A 19,452-nucleotide genomic window follows, 5' to 3' on the forward strand; every position below is an offset into this window, starting at 1 on the left:
ATAAATTGTGATATATAAGATGAAATGGCTACTCCTCCCATTGCCAATTGGTTTTGGGATGGAATCTCATTCATCTTATCCTCAAATTCTAACACCAACAGTCATTTCATTGAAATTTTCGTTTCTCCTCCCTGTCTATGGTGTATGGTGGCTGCCTGTGTTGGGGCTTGGGTTAGGTACAATTTTATTATGGAGACTTGGCTTCTAGCGTTTAGAGGAGTTTGTGGCTGCTCAGCTCTAGTTTTCGACTTACGTTGAGCATTTCGCCCGTCGGTTCTTGGATCTAGTCGGGGTTTGGAGTTCAAGCTTCTATCCTAATAAGGGTTTGAATGGGGCCCATGATGGGTGTACGTTTAGATGAGCTTGGAGGCATTGTGGGCTGCGCTTCGTATGTTTCTATGGGGGATGGACTAGGTAGCTTAAGATGGGGCCTAGAGTGGTACAATCTTGTCAATGTGCCACTTCTTCAGTGTTGGGTGGTGACCTTCAGCGTTGTTTTCTTTTCATCACTTTGTTTTATTTTGTTATGAGATTCCTGATGTGAACGATTATAGACCATTTTAATAACGATGTTTGTACTTACAGATGGTATGGTGGAGGTCTATTTGCTATCCAAACAAAAAATCAATTGGCTAATTTCTTGACAAAATGTTGACTCAAAATGTGTGCATCTATTATTTAATAATAAAAGAAAATGTGCTCATGTCAACGTAAATTAATATTGGTAATGCCCATTGGATAATTCTTGGATTTTGCCTCTTAATATATGAACTCTTTCATATTCTTATAATAAATAATAAATAATGAAGAAAAAGTAATATTGAATTAAAATAAAAATTGTCAAATAAATGCAGAAAACCATTATCAATTGGCTCAATTTAGATATAACAGATTTGGGTAAGAATAAAATTGACTTGGAAGTTAGGTTGAATAGGTCACCCACCCCCTTTACTCTTTTCTCAAATGCTTAAGATTTGTATGGAAAAACAGAAAACGTAACCGAGACTTTTATCTTTCTCAATTGTAAGAAGATGAGGGCAACCAAAATCTACTAATTCACTTAACAGTTCCCACAAAATTAACATCTCTCTCTCGCTCTGATAATGGTTAACACTAGACCAAGTTACACTCTCCTTCATACTAGGTCTAGTTAGCTGCATGGTAAAATGTACAAAATTCTTGGCTCACCAAAAAGGTCAATGCATGGCCTAAAAAAGGGGCCTCCTATTTTGAATCATGTTATGCAAAACTGAATAAATTAATATAACAAATGAAGACAGCTTTTCAATTACTTGACCTCTTCATTTCCTTGATGCTTTGCTTGTTCCTTGTCGGCATGCATTTCTTTTGATGAAATGGGGTCTTTTTCTGTAATAAATATAACAGGTTTATCAAGTTGTCTTCTGCATAATCTGGAAAAAAATGTGAAAACCCCTAAATATCATCAGAATGATCCTCATTATGTTGTCAAGGATTCAAATAAGATTCCCAGCCAACTTTTTCAAGCTTTTCTGTTTTTACCAAGACTTCGTTTCGCATGTCGTCTTGGTACTGACTCATTCTGCATGCAAGTAATTTATTCACACATTAAACATAAGCAAATCCATAGATATTAAATAAAGAAATGAAAGGTCAAGTTTTATGTGCACGGGACAAGTGGAGGTGGAGAATCATACCTTGATACTAGGTCAGCATCCCCAACACCCAACATTCTTACTGCAAGTAAACCTGCATTTGTAGCATTATTTATTGCAACCGTTGCAACTGGGACACCTCTTGGCATCTACAGGCCAGTCATGCAAAAGAAACATTTAGGCTACTTTGCAAGAAGCATCATACTCGGACAATAAAATTAAATATCAGGTTGGAACTAAATAATAAAACTCTTGGCTCTCAGGTCTGTCTACACATAAAGACCAAGGTTGACAAGACAAAAATTACAGGTACCTGTACAATAGATAAGAGTGAATCAATTCCATCTAATGTAGAAGCACGCACAGGGACACCAATTACTGGCAAGGGAGTAAGTGAAGCTACCATACCTAAAATTTAAAGACGGAATAGAACCAATGTTAAAATTACAAGAAACATATCACCATATGTATAAACAAATTGTTTATTTTGACTAGCCTGGTAAATGAGCTGCACCACCAGCACCAGCAATGATGACCTGAATGCCTCGATCTCGAGCAGCAGAAGCATAAGAAAACATATTTTCAGGAGTACGGTGTGCTGAAACTATTCGCACCTGCAATTTAATTTATATACATGATACAATAACTTGAGTCAAGTTTATACTAAAAAAATTATAACAAGAACATACGAAGCCTAATGTCAAACTGTAATTAACAAAGAAAATAACCTCGTAAGGCACATCAAACATGGCTAAAATCTTTGCAGCATCCTTCATAACAGGAAGATCTGAATCAGAGCCCATTATGATCCCAACATGTGGTGTGACTACACTTAGCGAACAAGAAAAAAATTAAGGCAATCTACAGTTAGCAAATATTATAAAAATTTATTTTGCGAATCTATTATTTTGGGGGGTTTCTCAGTTTTTCTTTCATGAAAGATTTAAGAATTAGAATGCTACAAGTTTTGCTAAGTTACACTTCTCTATAGATTTGCATTGAAGATGATGATGGAAAATTATTAAACTTTCCAACCAGCTACATTTCTAAAGCAACTGATAAATAATAAAAACAGCCAATTACAACCAACCTGCAGACTGGCTATCAAAACTTTCTCTATTCAGTAATGAGTCTAAACGTTTCTCCACATCAGCCTTGGATGGACCAACAATGGTGATGTGACCCATCTTCCTTTGCTTCCGCATTTCTAGAAAATTATGATGGTACAAAAAGACACATTGGAAATAAATAATAAAGGAATGTATGTGGCAAGACATTGGTCAAGAAAATTTAAGGAGATTCCTACCTGGCTTATCGTACCAATGAACAGTAGCCCCCGTTATACCCAAAGCCCTTCCAATAAGTTGATGTGCTAAAGAGAAACCACGATCCCCCTCATCTTCACCAAGTATATTATACATAATTGCAGCTGGCGTTTTCATCGATGGATTACCAAGGGGAAGACCAACAACAGCCCGTAAGTGTTGTTCATACTGTGAGGTGTAGCAAGACTCTATTGTGTGATGACCACTATTATGAGGTCTAGGAGCCACTTCATTTAGTAGGATCTGATGAAATAGCAATGGGCATTATAAGTAAATGAAACATATTGCTTAACTAAAACATAAGTTACATTACTACCTGACCATCCTCTGTCAAGAACAACTCAACAGCAAACACACCAGCACCTTCTAATGAACTAACAGCTTTATAGGCAACTTCAGTGGCCAGCTTTTGAATCTTCCATGACACATTAGCCGGCGACTTGACAATATGACAAATATTTTCCCTAAAAGAAGAGAAAAAAGAAACTCTCAATTATATGTGACTTGAGTAGTGCAAGTCAGAGATCAAGTATCATGTAAATGTATTTCACAAACATTTGAATATTAAAGTCCAAAACTCAACAGCAAGTACCATTAGTTTCTGAAAGATACGATAATTTCAAATCTACAACTTACTTGTGAATAGTTTCAACAACAGGATAACATAAGATGGAGTTATCTCTCCCTCTTGCAACAATGACAGCCAGCTCCTAGTGTAACATTGCAACACAGTAAAAGAAGTCCATTAGTAATTGTTAAATTCCTTTGAAACTTTTATCTTGAATATTTTGAAGAGATATCTCCAAAATAGTCTAAAATTTGCAATAGGCTTATCAAATGATTCTGAACTTATAAAAACCTAAAATAGAAACAGCTAACACACCAATATCACATAATAATAAGTATCCCAAGCAGAAATACACTAGTTGAATGTAACAACAATTGACAAAGAACATACCCAACAACCAATACCAATAGACAAATTTACTATTAGGGCTCGTTTGGAACGTCGTATTAGGTCGTATTGTATTGTAGTGTATTATATTGAATTGGATTATATATCATATTTTTATATAATACTATACTAAAATATTATATATTTAGGTGTCCATAAAAATTAATACCACATATATCTCAGAATGTAAAACTGTTTCAATGAATTAGATATAAGTCCACCCTACCATTCATAGAACTAAACAATCAATTTACCACTCAAGGGTAACTTTGTCTACTATCTTGTTCCCTGACTTAAGCTAGAAATTTGATTTTATTAGTTTCAAGATCACTATTTCATTATAAAATTTCACAAGGTAAGATGCTTATCTACAACCTCTGCTGGGACGTGGTTGAACTAACCTTCACAAAAGGAGCCCATTTCTCCACATACAAACCATGGCCAAAGCCCCCAAGAGCTGGGAAACAGGGGAAAAAAAAGGAGTTAAATGCAAGGTATAGGCTCTATTCATCCAAATGAAACAAACAACAGATACTATTATTTCCTGCCAAGCATAATAACAATACACTATGAAATTCGAAAGTAATTTTTAAATTTAATTAATACTTTGGGATCAGTAAGCTAACCCTAGAAGATAAATCAAGACCGTTAATCATCATTTAATAATAAATAAACTATGTTACCAGCAATAGCAGCAGAAAGCTCCTCCTCACTTTTAGCAACAGCATTTCCACGCCCATCATAGGCTAACCTTTTACTCTTAATCATAAGAGGATAACCAAACAGTTGCCCTGCTTTCTTGGCACCTTCAAGTTCATCTATCTGCCTTTGTCATAGATTATTACAAAGAAAAATGTCACATAATTGTTACAAAAAGGAAATGCATAGCAGTTGTAATCCTTCACAATCACATGAATGAATCATGAGTAAACACCTGCATAAACTCTGGAAGCGGAATATCATGCTGAGAAAAATGAACCTTCTGAAGATATTTATCCTGCCAGATGCGTGAAAACAAAGTTAAGTGCAGCACCTAATAACATATCAGGGAATGCTCTTCTCATATTTCATATTTTGTTATCTACTAAACAGAGACAAGGGCTTAGCATTTCATGGATGGTAGGCTATTATACCATATTCTCAAAAGTATTTCCTAAATGATGATACTAACACTAAATAAGATGAAACCAACCTGGATTATGCGAATGGTAGAGGCTTTGGGTTGGCAATCAACTCCCTGTAGCTCAAGTTTCTCCAAAGTGGCAACATTGACATGTTCAATCTCAAATGTCAATACTCCACACCTAACTACCAAGAAAGAAGATTAGCAATAAAAAAAATCATTGTATAGTACATTTATATAAATAACCGGGATTTGTGTGAACCTCTTAGCAAATTCTTCGACTGCAGCACTATCATCAAAACTTCCAACCATATGTTGGTAAGAGAGAGCACTGGCAGGGCAATTCTGTTGAGGGTCCAAAACCACAACTTTAATGGCCATTTGAGAAGCTGCTTGGCATAGCATTCGACCCAGTTGGCCTCCACCTAGAACACCAACAATGGTCTCAGACGAACCATGAACAGCCGAATCATCTTCCCTATTTAAAAAATAAAATAATAACATGAATATAATATAGTTCAAATGCCAAACTTTCTTCAGTAAGAACTAAAGAAAAAAATGCTAACCTGGGTGAAGTGTCAGGTAAGGCCCGGCAAGCCAAGACGGGATTACGATTCTGCGGAGGCTGTTTTAATAAGGAAGAAGAAGAAGAAGTAGTAGAGAGAGTTTGTTTATATGAGTTGGTAGAGGAGCGGTCCATGAAAATAGTAAAGGATGTATGTTTTGTAGAAGGGAATGATGGCCTGTAGCATCGAAAATCCAAAGCAGTGTGGGATGAGCGAAGCATCTCTTTCTTCAGACTCAACCACCAAAAGTGCGAGCTCTGCGTTGGGGTGTTACTACACCGGAGTGGCTGGGCTGCGAGTTGTGAGTTGTTAATGGAATGGAAGAAGATAAACAATGAAAATTAGGTTTTTCCTCTTTTCTTTTTAATTAATTAACCAATATATATACCTGCGCCACTTGATATTCATTATTCACTGAGCACTCTTGGCTTCAGGTATAATAGCTATCATAAAATAAAATAATTCACAAAAAAAAAAAGAAGTTGGAGAATGTTATAAGAGCATCTCCAATGGTAAGTTGGAGAATACTATAAGAGAAAGGTTCTTTATTGAATCACATTCAATGTTTTTAGACCCATTCAGATTCAATCCAATGTTTTTAGACCCATCCAAATCCAATTCAATTATATATTGAATGTTAGATTTCTCCAACCGATCCAATCCAATAAATTATTAGATTGGATCGATTCCATCCAATGGATGAATCCCTGTATTGGAGCGTATCTATCCAATACTTTTGATCTAATATTTTTTAGACTGGATTAGATTCATCTAATATTTTTAATCCAAAATTAATTAGATTGATTGGATCCATCTAATCCAATCCAAGAGTAAAACCTGATTTTTCACTAAACGGCTAATATATTAGTCATGTTTAAAAAGGCGTTTTTAAGGCGCACCTCACGCCTCAAGTTGGCGTTTAAAAAGTGCATCAAGGCGTGCACCTTGCTGAAAAGAAGAGAGCGTACGCCTTAAGTGGTGAGGTGCTAAAATGAGGCGTGAGGCGTTAGAAGCGTGCACCTCAAATTTTGAAAGTAAAATGGGCTATTTGAGCCCTAAAAAAAAGGTCCAAATTGCTATTTTAAATTTAGTTTTCTGCTGCCCAACTTAAAGACTTAAAAACTTTAAAAAGAAAGCCCAATAAACATCAATAAAAAAGTGCAATAAAATATTTAAGTGAGCCCAAATAAAACTTAAAAATAAAAACCCTAGTTCTATCTTCTACCTATCTCACAGCAGCTCCCTCTCTTCTTCACAGCAGCACACAGCTGCTTCTTATTTCTTCAACCAACGATAAAAAAAACTTGTTGCCTTCTTCCTTCAAATTGGTGCCACTGCCCTTGCCTTCCTTCTCACTGCTTCTCCATTTTCACTGCCTTCCTCCACCTTGCTGCTGCCTTTTCCCTCTTCTCATCACAAAAAAAATACACTTGTTGGTTGCTGCTGCCTTGTCCGAGTTAGATGCTTGTTCAACTCTTCTAAAGTTTCTGCTTATTACTTTCTTTGTTCCATAGCTAAGCATTTGAATATCATTTAGTTTATTTAATTAATAAGCCATATTTAGTTGTTCTTAGGTTCATTAGGTGGTGATTTATTATTTGGTTGTTACTTTGTTTTGTGTAGATAAGAAAATGAATAGAAAATTAAAATTGAGTCGTATTGGTGTTGGAGGAGCTAGTGGCAGTGGTAGTGTTGATGGTAATAATAATAATGGTCTTGGAAATAGAAAAGATCTGGCTTGGAAACATGGTTTTGAAGTTGATACTTCAGGTGGAAATGCTGAAAATAAGAAAAATTATATTTACATTAAGTGTAAATACTGCAGGAAGCTTATTACGGGTGGTGTTGCAAGGTTGAAACAACACCTTGCTCACACTAGAAAAGGTGTTGCACCATGTAAGGAGGTTCCCAAAGAAGTTAAGAATGAATTTGTGGAGCTCTTGAAACAAAAAATATTAGAAAAGTGTGTGGCTCAAATGATATTCGAAGAGATGGTTGAGTCGGGATCTTATTACACTAAGACTTGTGCTCCCATGTCTGCTACAGGTGTAATAGGACCAATTAATAGGTTTATGGGTGATGGTAGTGATAGGACAACCGCTGAACAAATCCATATAACTCCCGAAAATGAGAAAGAAATGCGTGATAATGTTTGCATGGACATTGGGAGGTGTTTCTTTGAGAATGCTTTGCCTTTTCATTTGGTTAAGAGTCCTTCCTTTACCAATATGTGTCGCTCAATTGGAAATTATGGTAGGGATTGAAACCTCCTTGTATGTATGAGCTTAGGACTTGAATATTGAAGGAGGAGATACTGACACTATAATTGAGGATATTAAAAAGACATGCCCATCAATGGGACTTTCAATAATGTCTGATGGATGGTCCGACGGTAGAACTCGAAGCATACTTATCTTGATCAACAATCCTAAGGGCACTGTGTTTTTAAAAAGTATTGATGCCTCCTCATTTAGTAAAAATGCAGAAAAGTTGTTTAAAATGTTGGATGACGTTATTGAAGAAATTGGAGAGCATCTTGTTGTTCAAGTGGTTACTGATAATGCTAGTGCCTACAAAGCAGGTATATTATTGATGGAGAAAAGAAAGCATCTCTATTGGACTCCATGTGTTGCACTGTATTGATTTGATGCTTGAAAAAATTGGAGGGTTGCCACAACATGCAACTGCTTCGAGTAAAGCAAAAAAATTGAGCATGTATATTTACAATCATCAATTGGTCTTAGACATGATGAGAAAATTTGCCAAAAGAGACATTGTAAGACCCTGCTGCCACTAGATTTGCATCTGCATTTCTTGCACTACAAAGCATTTATCAAGTGAGGCAACCTTTGGAGGCTATGTTTACTTCTAAAGAGTGGATAGAGTGTCCTTGGGCGGCTAAACCAAATGGAAAAGAAGCAAGAAAAACAGTTTTAAAAGACAAGAACTTTTGGCCAAGTTTAATTTATGCTATTAGGTACACAAGCCCTTTAGTTGAAGTGCTAAGGCTAACAATTTTGAAGGACAAGAACTTTTCGCCAAGTGTGATTTATGTTATTAGGACCACAAGCCCTTTAGTTGAAGTGCTAAGGTTAGTTGATGGTGATAAGGAACTGGCTATGGGATTTCTCTATAATGCAATGGATAAGGCGAAGGAAAAGTTAGCAAATAATTTGGGTGGAGAAGAAAAAGATTACAATGAGATATGGGAAAATCATTGATGAGAAATGGGAATTTCAATTACATCAACATTTGCATGTCGCTGCCTACTATTTGAATCCCTGCTGTCATTATGCAGAAGATTTTTCCAACCATCCAGAGGTCAAGTTGGGTTTGTTACATTGTATGGACACTTATCTCAGATCCCAAAAAAAAAAGAGAAAAAGCTGACCTTCAATGTAGCATTTTTCACAAGGAAGGCTTCTTTGAATTTACCCAAGCTAAACTAACATTTAAAAAACGATCACTAGGTAATTAAATGTCTAAATATTTTACTAATGCTTTTGGAAAATGTTGCTCCAAAATTCGCCCAATATACGTGGACCAGTCAAGAGGGGACACGTGGATCAGATAACTTGGAAAGATTTGCTAAGTCTCTTTATGCCACCAGGAAGCGCTATTAACATGGGTCCCGGAGGAGACACCCGGAGTATAAGCTACTCCCGGAAGCTAGTATAGCGTGAAGGCTCTCCGGGATGTGTCAGGTCTCTCTCGAGAAATCAAGTCGCATTTAATGCTGCATGGGAGGAAGCGTGTTGGGACTGTAACACGCAATAAAGTCTGACGGCACAACCCCCAAACAGCAGCGCTACAGTAATGATCATTTAAGTCTAGCGACGGCTACTCTGCGAAGAGTCACGTCAATCATAAGACAAAAAGGACATTCTCCATAAAAGCCCTATAGCACCTAGGGATTTGACCATGCATCACCCATGGTATATTCATCGGAAATGCCCAACTTTATGGATACTTACAGATACATGTGTAAGAACAATTCTAGGGATTACCCCACCAAAGCACTATAAATACCCCCTCAAAGCTCATTTAATGGGGTCGGAGAATCTTGGTTGCAAAAGAGTAAGAAGAGAAAAAACTCACCAAGAACATTCTCTGTATTAAAGAGAAAAACATTCTCTCAAGTGTAGAATCTGTATTAAACACATCCATTAATAGCAGTGGCTCGTGGACTAAGGCTCATTAACGCCCCAACCACGTAAAAAATCTCCATCTTGCTTTCTTACAGCTCATCATTATAATTATATTTTAACGGTTGCCGAAAACCTCGGTCAACATTTTGGTGCTTTCATTGAGAGCTGAGGAAAGCTACTTCGCAACAAGCATTTAACTTCACGATAATGGTGGAGACAAGAGCTACACGTCATCCTCGCCCTCTAGAAGACGCTCAAGACCCCAATGAGGAAGATGTAGCCTCAAGGGCAGCAGAGGAGTCCGAGGAAGAAGTTCCAGATGAAAACCACGAGGAACACCTCGACGAGTACGCTTACGATGATGGGAGCTACCAAGAGCTGGTGCTCCTCAGACAAAAAGCTATCGATCACGAAGCTGAGATCGAAGCTCAGAAAGTGCAAAATCAAAAGATGCATGAGGTGATGCTAGCCATGCAGAAAGCCATGGAGGCAGCTGGTATTCACGTGCATCCCAAGGCGATGGCCGCTGGACTCGACGGGGAGCCAGCGACGTCTTCGCCTAATTCCCAGCAGCAAAGGCCTAGGGAACCTAGCCCTATAAGGCACCCTGCTGAGGAAAACCAAACAAAAAACCCTACTTCTGCCCCTGGTCGAAAGAAAAAGGCGCAGGATCCGCGTAAGGTCCGCTCAGATTTCCCTAAAGGGAAAGGTCCGCAGAGGGGCAAGCCCCAAAGAGGGAGTCTTGGCCCTCAGGATCGAGGGGACCGGAAAAGCGTTTCCGTGCACCAGGAACCAGGGGGTAGAGGAAGAGGAGGACAGAGATGTCCACCCATCGATCTGAGAAACCAAATCAATGGGAATCAAGGTGACCTCCGGGATCACCTTGACCAAAAAAGATACAGACCCGTAGTCTCCTCGGGTACTGTAAACGAAGGGATTATGGCAGAGCTTGCCATACTTCGAAAAGATATTGCCCGAGTCTCCCGGAGGCAGAAGGGAGATGACTCCGACTCGGACAGTGAGGATCGGGAGCCTTGTGCCAAGCATATCCTGGAGGCGGAGCTCCCTAAAAACTTCAAGATGCCCGAGATGGCGGCATATACTGGGAACTCCGACCCCAGGAATCACTTGTCACGATTCAACCGAGTCATGACAGTCATGCGGGTCAGCAATGACGCCAAATGCCTATGCTTCCCCCTCACTCTGAGCGGATCGGCAGAGGAATGGTTCAAGAAATTGGAACCAGGATCGGTGGGATGTTGGAACAAACTCCAAACCAACTTCCGGAGACAATTTGTCGCCGCCAGGAAGGTCAACTTGGAGGTTAGTGCCTTGACCAACATCAAGCAACTACCCACCGAAACCTTGAAGAATTACATCAAGAGGTTCCGAGAGGAAGCCTCGAAGACCAAGAAGGTCGACGACGGACAACAGCTTGCGCTTCTCCAAGCTGGAATCCGCACCGGGACTCCCTTCTGGAACGAATTACAGCAAGAAGGCGCTGCTAGCCTTCAGGACTTCCAGAAGCGAGTCCAAAAATATATTAACCTCGAAGAAGCCCAGATCGTGGCTTACGGAGGCTATTATCCCACCGGAATAGCAGGATACATGCCAGGAGTTTCGCCCTCGGGTACTGTCCCGACCGCGACCCCTCCGATAAGTGGCATACAGTTTTCTGCTACTCCCGGATACAGCCAGGGCCAAGCTTTGCCCCCGGCATCTTCCCATTACGGCAACCCGTCCGGGGTGAATGGACGGACTCCTTCACGAGGCTGCCCCCGGCCGCCAGCTTAACAGGCCCTACCCAAGGGTCGAGAAGCAAAAGGTCTTCCAAGGGCAGCACCCGAACGGGAGAGAAGCGCCAAAAGAAGGGGTACACACCCCAATACACCCAATACACCCAATACACAGAGCTCACGGACTCTCAGGAACGTGTATATTTTGCCACAAGGCAGAATACGCACTACCGGAGACCCCAGCCATTGTACAGAGACAGCTCCCGGAGAGATCCGAGTAAAAGGTGCGAGTACCACAACGACATTGGCCACAGCACCAACGAGTGTAAAAATCTCAAAGATGAGATTGAGAATCTGATCCGTTTGGGCCACCTCTATGAGTGGATCAAAAATAGGTTGCCCCACCTTAACCCGGGGCAGGTGGCAGGGGGTATGCCTTCGGGAACACCAGGGGGTACAGCAGGAGTATTGCCTCCAGCTGCTCCCGCAGGTGACACCCAGCATATACCCGGACTACCGCCCCGGCCTAATGGACGGGTAGCCATGATCTCCGGAGGTCCCCATATCGGAGGAAACACTCGAAAGGAGCAAAAGAGATATGCCGAGGCCGCAAGACACAGTGAGGTGTGGGAGGTCACTCAACTCCCGGCTCAAAGGCCTCGGCTAATGGACCAACCCATAACGTTCACGGAAGAAGACGCCAAGACGGTGCGCTTTCCTCATCACGACCCGCTGGTCATAGAGACCCCCATCGCAAATAAAGTGGTGGCTAGGGTCCTGATTGACAATGGAAGTTCCGTGAACTTGCTCTTCAAAGAAGCCTTCTCTGCGATAGGGTTGACCGACCGGGACCTCTCTCCTAGCGGATCGCAGCTCACAGGGTTTAACGGGACAACGCTAATCCCGATGGGAAAAGTCAGGCTCCCAGTCACCCTGTGCCCGGATACCCCCCAAAGCACGTTCAAGTATTGCACCTTCGTGGTGGTAGACTGTCCAATGTGCCCTACAACGCAATCTTGGGCCGACCGGCCCTCGTCGACTTTGGTGCAATAACTTCAATCCGACACCTATGCCTAACATTCCCTACCCAGGAAGCCGAGTCGGAACGGTGAGGGAAATCAAGGAGAGGCCAGGCAATGTTACAATGTTGCCACCCACTTGCCAGTACTCATGGTCCGGGGGCCCCCTGAAATAGAGAAGGCTGAAGAAGACGAGCTGGATCCTCGCATAGGATCCGAAAGGGTCGTAGAACCAATGGAGGACGTCGAAGAGATACCAGTGTGCGACGACGACTCCACCAAAGTACTCCGGATAGGGAGAAGCCTAGATCCGGAGGAAAAAGATAAAATAATAAAAACACTGAAGGGCGCCATCGACATTTTCGCATGGCGCCAAGAAGACATGACCGGCATCAGCCCTCATGTCATCACCCATGTACTCAATGTCAACCCGGACATGCCCCCTGTACAGCAAAAGAGACGCCCGCTCGACTCGGTGAAAGCCGAGGCCTTAGAGAAAGAGGTGGATAAACTTTTGTCCAATAGCATGATCCGCGACGTATACTATCCGGAATGGCTAGCCAATCCGGTCCTGGTGCCCAAGCCAAACGGGACTTGGCGGGTTTGTATAGATTTCACAGATCTAAACAAAGCCTGCCCAAAGGACTGCTTTCCGCTGCCCAGGATCGACCAGATGGTGGACGCCACGTCCGGGTTTAAGCTGATATCTTTCATGGATGCCTATGCTGGGTACAACCAAATAAAAATGCATACGGCAGACCAGGAGTGCACTAGCTTCAGGACCGATAAGGGGGTATACTGTTACCTAGTCATGCCTTTCGGACTGAAAAACGCCGGAGCAACCTACCAAAGAATGGTTAACCGGATGTTTAAAAGCCTCCTGGGACGAAACATGGAAGTATATGTAGACGACATGCTCGTCAAATCCAAAGCATGCAACAGCCATGCAAGCGACTTAGAGGAATGTTTCGATGTCGTCCGGAGATACGGCATGAAACTCAACCCGAAAAAATGCACCTTCGGGGTCAAATCGGGAAAATTCCTGGGCTTCATAGTCAGCCAAAGGGGGATCGAGGCAAACCCGGAGAAAATCCAAGCTCTCCTGGACATGCCATCCCCCAAGAAACATAAGGACGTGCAAAGTTTGACCGGAAAGGTAGCCGCACTGAGCCGCTTTATCTCACGGTCCACGGACAAGTGCATACCCTTCTTCAACATACTGAAGAAATGCCAAAAGTTCGAATGGACAGATGAATGCGAGGAGGCATTCAAAAGGTTAAAAGACCATATGGCTAAGCCTCCTATCCTGTCAAAACCCGTCCTTGGAGAAGACTTGTTCCTCTACCTGGCCGTCTCCGAGCATGCGGTCAGTGCCGCATTGGTCCGGGAGGAAGAAAAAATTCAGCACCCCGTGTACTATGTTAGCAAACGGAGAGGCAGGGGCCGAGACAAGGTATCCGGTTATTGAAAAGTTAATATTCTGCCTCCTGATGGCATCGCGGAAGTTGAGACCATACTTCCAAGCCCATCCGATCAGAATTTTGACCAATCATCCACTCCGGCAAGTTCTCCAAAAACCCGAAGCATCCGGAAGACTCCTCAAGTGGGCAATGGAGCTGAGTCAGTTCGACTTACATTACGTGCCCCGGATTTCCATAAAAGGCCAAGCCTTGGCGGACTTCATCACCGAATGTAATGAAGCCGAGGCAACAGCCAATACACCGGAGCCACCCATCCCCACTTGGAGAGTATTTGTGGATGGAGCTTCTAATGAAAACGGTTCAGGAGCCGGAGTGGCTATGATATCACCTACTGGGTTGCGGCTCCAGGCAGCACTCCGATTCAACTTCACAGCTTCGAATAATGAAGCCGAATATGAGGCCCTGATAGCAGGGCTAAAATTGGCTAAAGCTGTAGGAGCCAAGAGGGTGGAAGTCTACAGCGATTCTCAGCTGGTCGTAAACCAAGTTTCCGGAGAATACCAAACTCGCGGCGAGAGGATGGCCGCGTACGTAACAATAGTTCGAGAACTGCTCCACGAGTTCACGGACTATAAAATAGAAAGGATCCCCCGAGAAAAGAACGCTCACGCGGACTGTCTGGCTAAGTTAGCCTCGGACAGCGAAATCGAAGAGCTGGGGGTAGTACCAGTGGAACGTTTGGCAGAGCCAAGCATCAAAATAAAAGAGACCACACAAACGGTTGGGCAAGAACCCAGCTGGATGGTCCCCATCATAAAATACATAACTACAGGCGAGTTGCCCCAAGAGAGGGCACTGTCTCGAAAGATTCAGTATCAGGCTCATCGTTATGTAATGATGGATCAAATTCTCTACCGAAGAGGACTCAGCATGCCTTATTTAAGGTGTGTATCGGACCCTGAAGCTAGACAAATCATGCTGGAGGTCCATGAAGGGTTCTGTGGAGATCATACGGGAGGACCCGGACCTCTCAAAGAAAATATTGAGGCGGGGATACTTCGGCCAACAATGAAAAAAGATTGTATAGACTATGTCCAAAAGTGTGACTCGTGCCAAAGGTACGCGAACATACCGAGAGCTCCTCCAAATGAGATCACTCGATGACCGGCCCCCGGCCCTTCGCGGTACGGGGCATAGATCTCATCGGGTCTCTACCTACGGGAAAAGGAGGAGTAAAGTATGCAATAGTAGCAGTGGACTACTTCACCAAGTGGACAGAGGCTGAGCCTATGAAGACAATAACCGCTAAGAAGGCGTTGGACTTTGTTATCAAAAATATAGTGTGTCGATACGGCTTGCCTCACAAGATAGTCTCAGACAATGGAAAGCAATTTGATTGCGAGGAATTTACTGACTTCTGCAACCAACACGGAGTAGTGAAAAGCTTCTCCGCGGTAGCCCGGCCTTAGACAAACGGCCAGGCGGAAGCAGTCAATAAAATCCTAAAGGTCACCTTGAAAAAGAAGCTGCTGGCCTGTAAAAATAATCGGCACCGAAGAATTGCCAAGGGTATTGTGGGCCTACCGGACGACCCCCAGAACCACAACCGGTCACTCGCCATTCTCAATGGCGTACGGTTGTGAAGCAATGGTCCCGGTGGAAACATTATTCCCATCCCACAGGAGGACGACTTACGATCCGGCCACCAATCAGGCCCTGCTCCAAGAAGCTCTGGATCAAGTCGAAGAACTCCGGGATGAGTCCCAAATACGTATGGCCGCTTATCAAAAGAAGGTGACCAAGTATTTTAACTCCAAGGTTAAAAACAGAAAATTCGCTATTGGGGATATGGTCCTAAGAAGGGTCTTCCCAGCCACCCAAGAACCCGGAGTGGGGGTACTTGGACCAAATTGGGAAGGACCATATGAAATTGAGGACGAAATCGGTTCTGGCACTTACAAACTGAAAAGAATGGACGGAACTACTGTCCCAAGAGCCTGGAATGCCGATCACCTCAGAAAATATTACCAGTAGCGAATTAAACTTAGATTTTGTTCAAAGGGTTTGTACCGTCCAAATGTATGCCTCCTCTATATTAAATAAAAACTGAGTGCCTTAAAAACAAAGTTTCTATGCCACTCAGGGGGGTACTAGGGTATACCGCACGGACAAACAAAAACAAGCTAAGTAAAATATCCTGACCCAAAGGGCAGGTCAAGCTAAGTAAAATATCCTGACCCAAAGGGCAGGTCAAGCTAAGTAAAATATCCTGACCCAAAGGGCAGGTCAAAAAACATGCGCAAAAAATAAAGAGCGTAAGTATGAAAACCCTGAGCCAAAGGACAGGTTGAAATATATAAGTGTGAAAAAAGATCGCATATATATATAAATAAAAAAAAATATATATATATATCCTAGCCCGAAGGGTAGGTCATACACATGTAAATGGCCCGGGGACAGGCCTTAAATTGTCTCCCCTTCAAATAAAAGCTGCCGCCTGTATGTAAATTGTTCTAAGGCAGCAGCAAGTATGTACAAACAAAAAAAAAAGAGTTATAAAAAGAACGGGTAAAATCTGGGTCAATAATGTGGCAGCTCAGTCAGCCCGCGGAGGAAGACGAGGTCCGATCCGTGCCTCAAGCTCAGCATCAAGCCTTTTCTTCTTTTCCCGAAATTTGGCAATCATGTCCTCGGGTTTGAGATAAAAAGTAAGCTTGATACTCTGATCATTGGTGGCCCAAGCCATGTAGACACCATCATCAAAGCGCTTCGGGCACCGGGCGCAGAAGACAGGAGAAAGGAGCTCGACCCTCTTGGCCTTCCTGATAGACTGATCTTTGTAGTCCCGAAACTCCTTCAACTCCGCAGCTAGAGCGGCCTTGGATTCGATATCCGACTGGTGAGTCTCCTCTAGAGACCTCACCTTGGCGGCCATTTCATCCAAAGCCTCCCTGGCCTCCCGAAGATCTCGCCTAGCCTTCTCGGCAGCCTCGGTTTGAGCCCTTAGCTCCTCCTGATGATGGGCCTCCATCCTGCCTCTCCGCTGGGCCTCGGCCTGGATCATGTCCTCCACCTGAGCCTCCCTCCGGATGGCCTCCTCCTCCTTAGCCTTGGCCTTCTCTTCCTTGGCCTTGGCCGCTGCTTCCTGGCGCTCGGCAGCCTCCTGGTAGATCTGCCTCTCCGTTGTAAGGTCTTGGAGGACCTTCTTGACGTCGTTCATGTCCCCAAAATCGGACAGAGCGAAGCCATGGTTTATAATGTTCCTGGAGAGGCGACCAGCCTCAGCTGCAAGCTGAACCATAACGGGGTATAAGGAAAAATTTCTCAAAGGAAGAAAACAAAATACAAACACCAAAAAGGAAACGCAAGAAATTGCAAAGTACTTACCACTGTGAGGGAATGGCTGAGGTCCTGGACCTGGAAGATGGAGTTCAGGGAAGCGCAAGTGGCAAACCGCTTGGGCGCACAGCGTGTAAGCTGAGAAGCGAACTCACCGGTCATTTCCGCGGCAAAGGGAGCCAAAGTGGGCCCTAGGAGGGGACGGAACCAGTCTGTTAAAGGATCCAGGTTGAGGTTCCACGGATCATGATAGTCCGGATGGCTGATGCTCGCCTCAACCTCCGCTCGCAGAATCCTCCTAAGGGCCTCCACCTCGGCATATCCCCGGGAGTACTCGTCCATAGCGTAGTTGTGTCTGGCTATGCGAAGCTCCTGCCTCACCTCATCCCCCGGAATCGGGGTAAGCTCGATGTGAGGAGGAGCAGGATTTTCCTCCATCGGAGAAACCCCGCCGTCTAGGCCATGAGCGGGAGTGTCGGCCCTCCGAGGCCTCTTCGGCTCATCCTGGGCAATCATCTTGCCCTTACGCTTGCGAATCAGAGCCACTTCAGGCTCCTCCTCGTCCTCCTCTGCTACCACTGGAAGGGCTTGAGGCTCTCCAGCACCCTCGGCGGCTTCCTCCGAGAAGTCCCACCCTTTCCCCTGGCCTTCTCCCGGAAGCACCTCCTCGTCATCCACTAAGTCAATTGTTTCGGGGGGAGCGCCGGAAGAAACCTTCAAGGAAGGGGCCGGGGAGAGGGGTGAAAGCCGGAGGAGCCACGGAGTATGGACCCCGCAAGCCGTTCCAGGATGGCATCCATGGAGGTACTGTTCCAATAAAATAAGCAAGTGTTAGAAGTTCGTGAGAAACGCACAAAAGGTGCGGCAAATAAACTACTCCTACCCGGACTTCCTAATTCGGCCCTAGCAAAGTCCCGAACTTTAATGCTGGCAGCATCATCTCCAAGATAACTGTCCGAGGGCCGAAACCAGCTGGACGCTATGTAAGCCGACGGACCTAAGGGAATAGGTTCCGGAGGGCCGGGGCCCATCCGGGACCGACCTAGGTAATCTTCTAAGTTTGTAAAGTAAAATTCCTTCAAATGATCCCCCCACCGGGTCGACGGCATCTTAAACCTACGGAGACGCTCGTCGAACCCTATGGGCCTACGACTGGTATATTCATCAACGGAAGGGACATAGTGAATTATCAAGGGAGACTTACCACCAGCACCGGAAGTGCTAGCACCGGGAGCACCCGAGTTTGGTTCGGGGGCTGAAGGCTGAGGCCGGGAAGTCTGGTTCTCAGAAGAACCTTCAAGACGAAGGGGCCCCCCGGCGGAAGGACCCCCAATCTCTTCTTGAAGAATCTTGTCAAAAAATTTTGCCTCGGACTTCCCGCCGATGGCTTGGCTCCTTCGCACCACCGGACTCCCCACGCGAAGCCCTCTCCCAGAGGCAGCCTGGGCCTTAGAATACGCCTTCTCCTGGGCCTTCCGGTAGAGATAGTCTTGGTACTTCTTCTCTGCCGTAGCAATGAGCTCATCCCGGAAGGCCTTCTCCGCAACCGGCGCCCTCACATTAGGGCAGATGACCTTGGAGAGGTTGGAGTCATCCACGGATTGATGAGAAAGGATAAGTTTAGCCTTTCTACAATTCTCCGTGGTGACCAGGCCCCCGACATCAAGATCGGCGTGGTCATAGGAGGCGAAGGCTTGGGCCCTTCGAAGGAAAGCCTGAGTGGTGAGCGTCCGCTGGTAAGGTGGGATCCGCACCCACTCTGAGAAGCTCCGGGTGGTCCACGGCCCTGAACCCGGACGAGAAGAAAAATCGGTGGCGGTACTCCTTAACATGAGTCTGCCTATTATATGGAACCATCCCCTCGTTAGCAGGGTGGATCCGGAACCCATAAAAACCATCCTTAAGTTTGTCCCCTTTCTTGGGGACGGATACAAGTTCATAAAAATATAAAATTTCCGCCGGGCTGGGAGCCCCCCAGCCGCGGGTGGTGTAAAAAATAAATAAGCCTGAAAGCAGGCGGTAAGCTTGAGGAATAAGTTGGTATGGCGCAAGGCCGACAAATACAAGAAAATTAACAAAATAATCCTGGAGCGGGAGCATGGCACCGGCCATCAAATGGGTCTGACTCCAAGCCCCGAAGCCGTCATAGTTGTGATTAGGCGTCTCCGAGTCGCGAGGAGGCCGGT

General features: G+C 44.1%; 2 protein-coding genes across 5 annotated transcripts; one reads left to right on the top strand and one right to left on the bottom strand.

Annotated features, from left to right (window-relative positions):
- Positions 1-801: 801 nt before the first annotated feature.
- On the bottom strand, positions 802-6,014 carry LOC115719673 (phosphoribosylaminoimidazole carboxylase, chloroplastic). 4 transcript variants are annotated; one of them, XM_061110428.1, is made up of 15 exons: positions 5,604-6,014; positions 5,300-5,515; positions 5,107-5,218; positions 4,849-4,911; positions 4,598-4,736; positions 4,316-4,371; positions 3,596-3,669; positions 3,276-3,423; positions 2,941-3,202; positions 2,725-2,841; positions 2,363-2,460; positions 2,131-2,248; positions 1,948-2,042; positions 1,677-1,783; positions 802-1,561 (listed from the first exon to the last, which is right to left on the bottom strand). In XM_061110428.1, exons 1-15 carry the CDS (start codon positions 5,822-5,824, stop codon positions 1,468-1,470), a joined length of 1,920 nt encoding a protein of 639 aa, XP_060966411.1. In that variant the 5' UTR covers positions 5,825-6,014; the 3' UTR covers positions 802-1,467. The 4 variants fall into 4 exon arrangements, with proteins under 4 accessions (XP_060966411.1, XP_030504661.1, XP_030504662.1 ...); XM_030648801.2 differs by lacking the exon at positions 5,604-6,014 and having other exon boundaries at positions 5,107-5,222; positions 5,300-5,480; XM_030648802.2 differs by lacking the exons at positions 5,300-5,515; positions 5,604-6,014 and having other exon boundaries at positions 4,598-4,740.
- Positions 6,015-7,234: 1,220 nt separating this feature from the next.
- Positions 7,235-8,824, top strand: LOC133034244 (uncharacterized). Its single transcript, XM_061109293.1, has 3 exons — positions 7,235-7,807; positions 7,893-8,184; positions 8,442-8,824. The coding sequence occupies exons 1-3, from the start codon at positions 7,235-7,237 to the stop codon at positions 8,822-8,824; spliced, it is 1,248 nt and encodes a 415-aa protein (XP_060965276.1).
- The last annotated feature ends 10,628 nt before the right edge of the window (positions 8,825-19,452 follow it).

This window comes from Cannabis sativa, chromosome 2 (assembly GCF_029168945.1).
Source record: "Cannabis sativa cultivar Pink pepper isolate KNU-18-1 chromosome 2, ASM2916894v1, whole genome shotgun sequence".
NCBI classification, from domain to species: Eukaryota; Viridiplantae; Streptophyta; class Magnoliopsida; order Rosales; family Cannabaceae; genus Cannabis; species Cannabis sativa.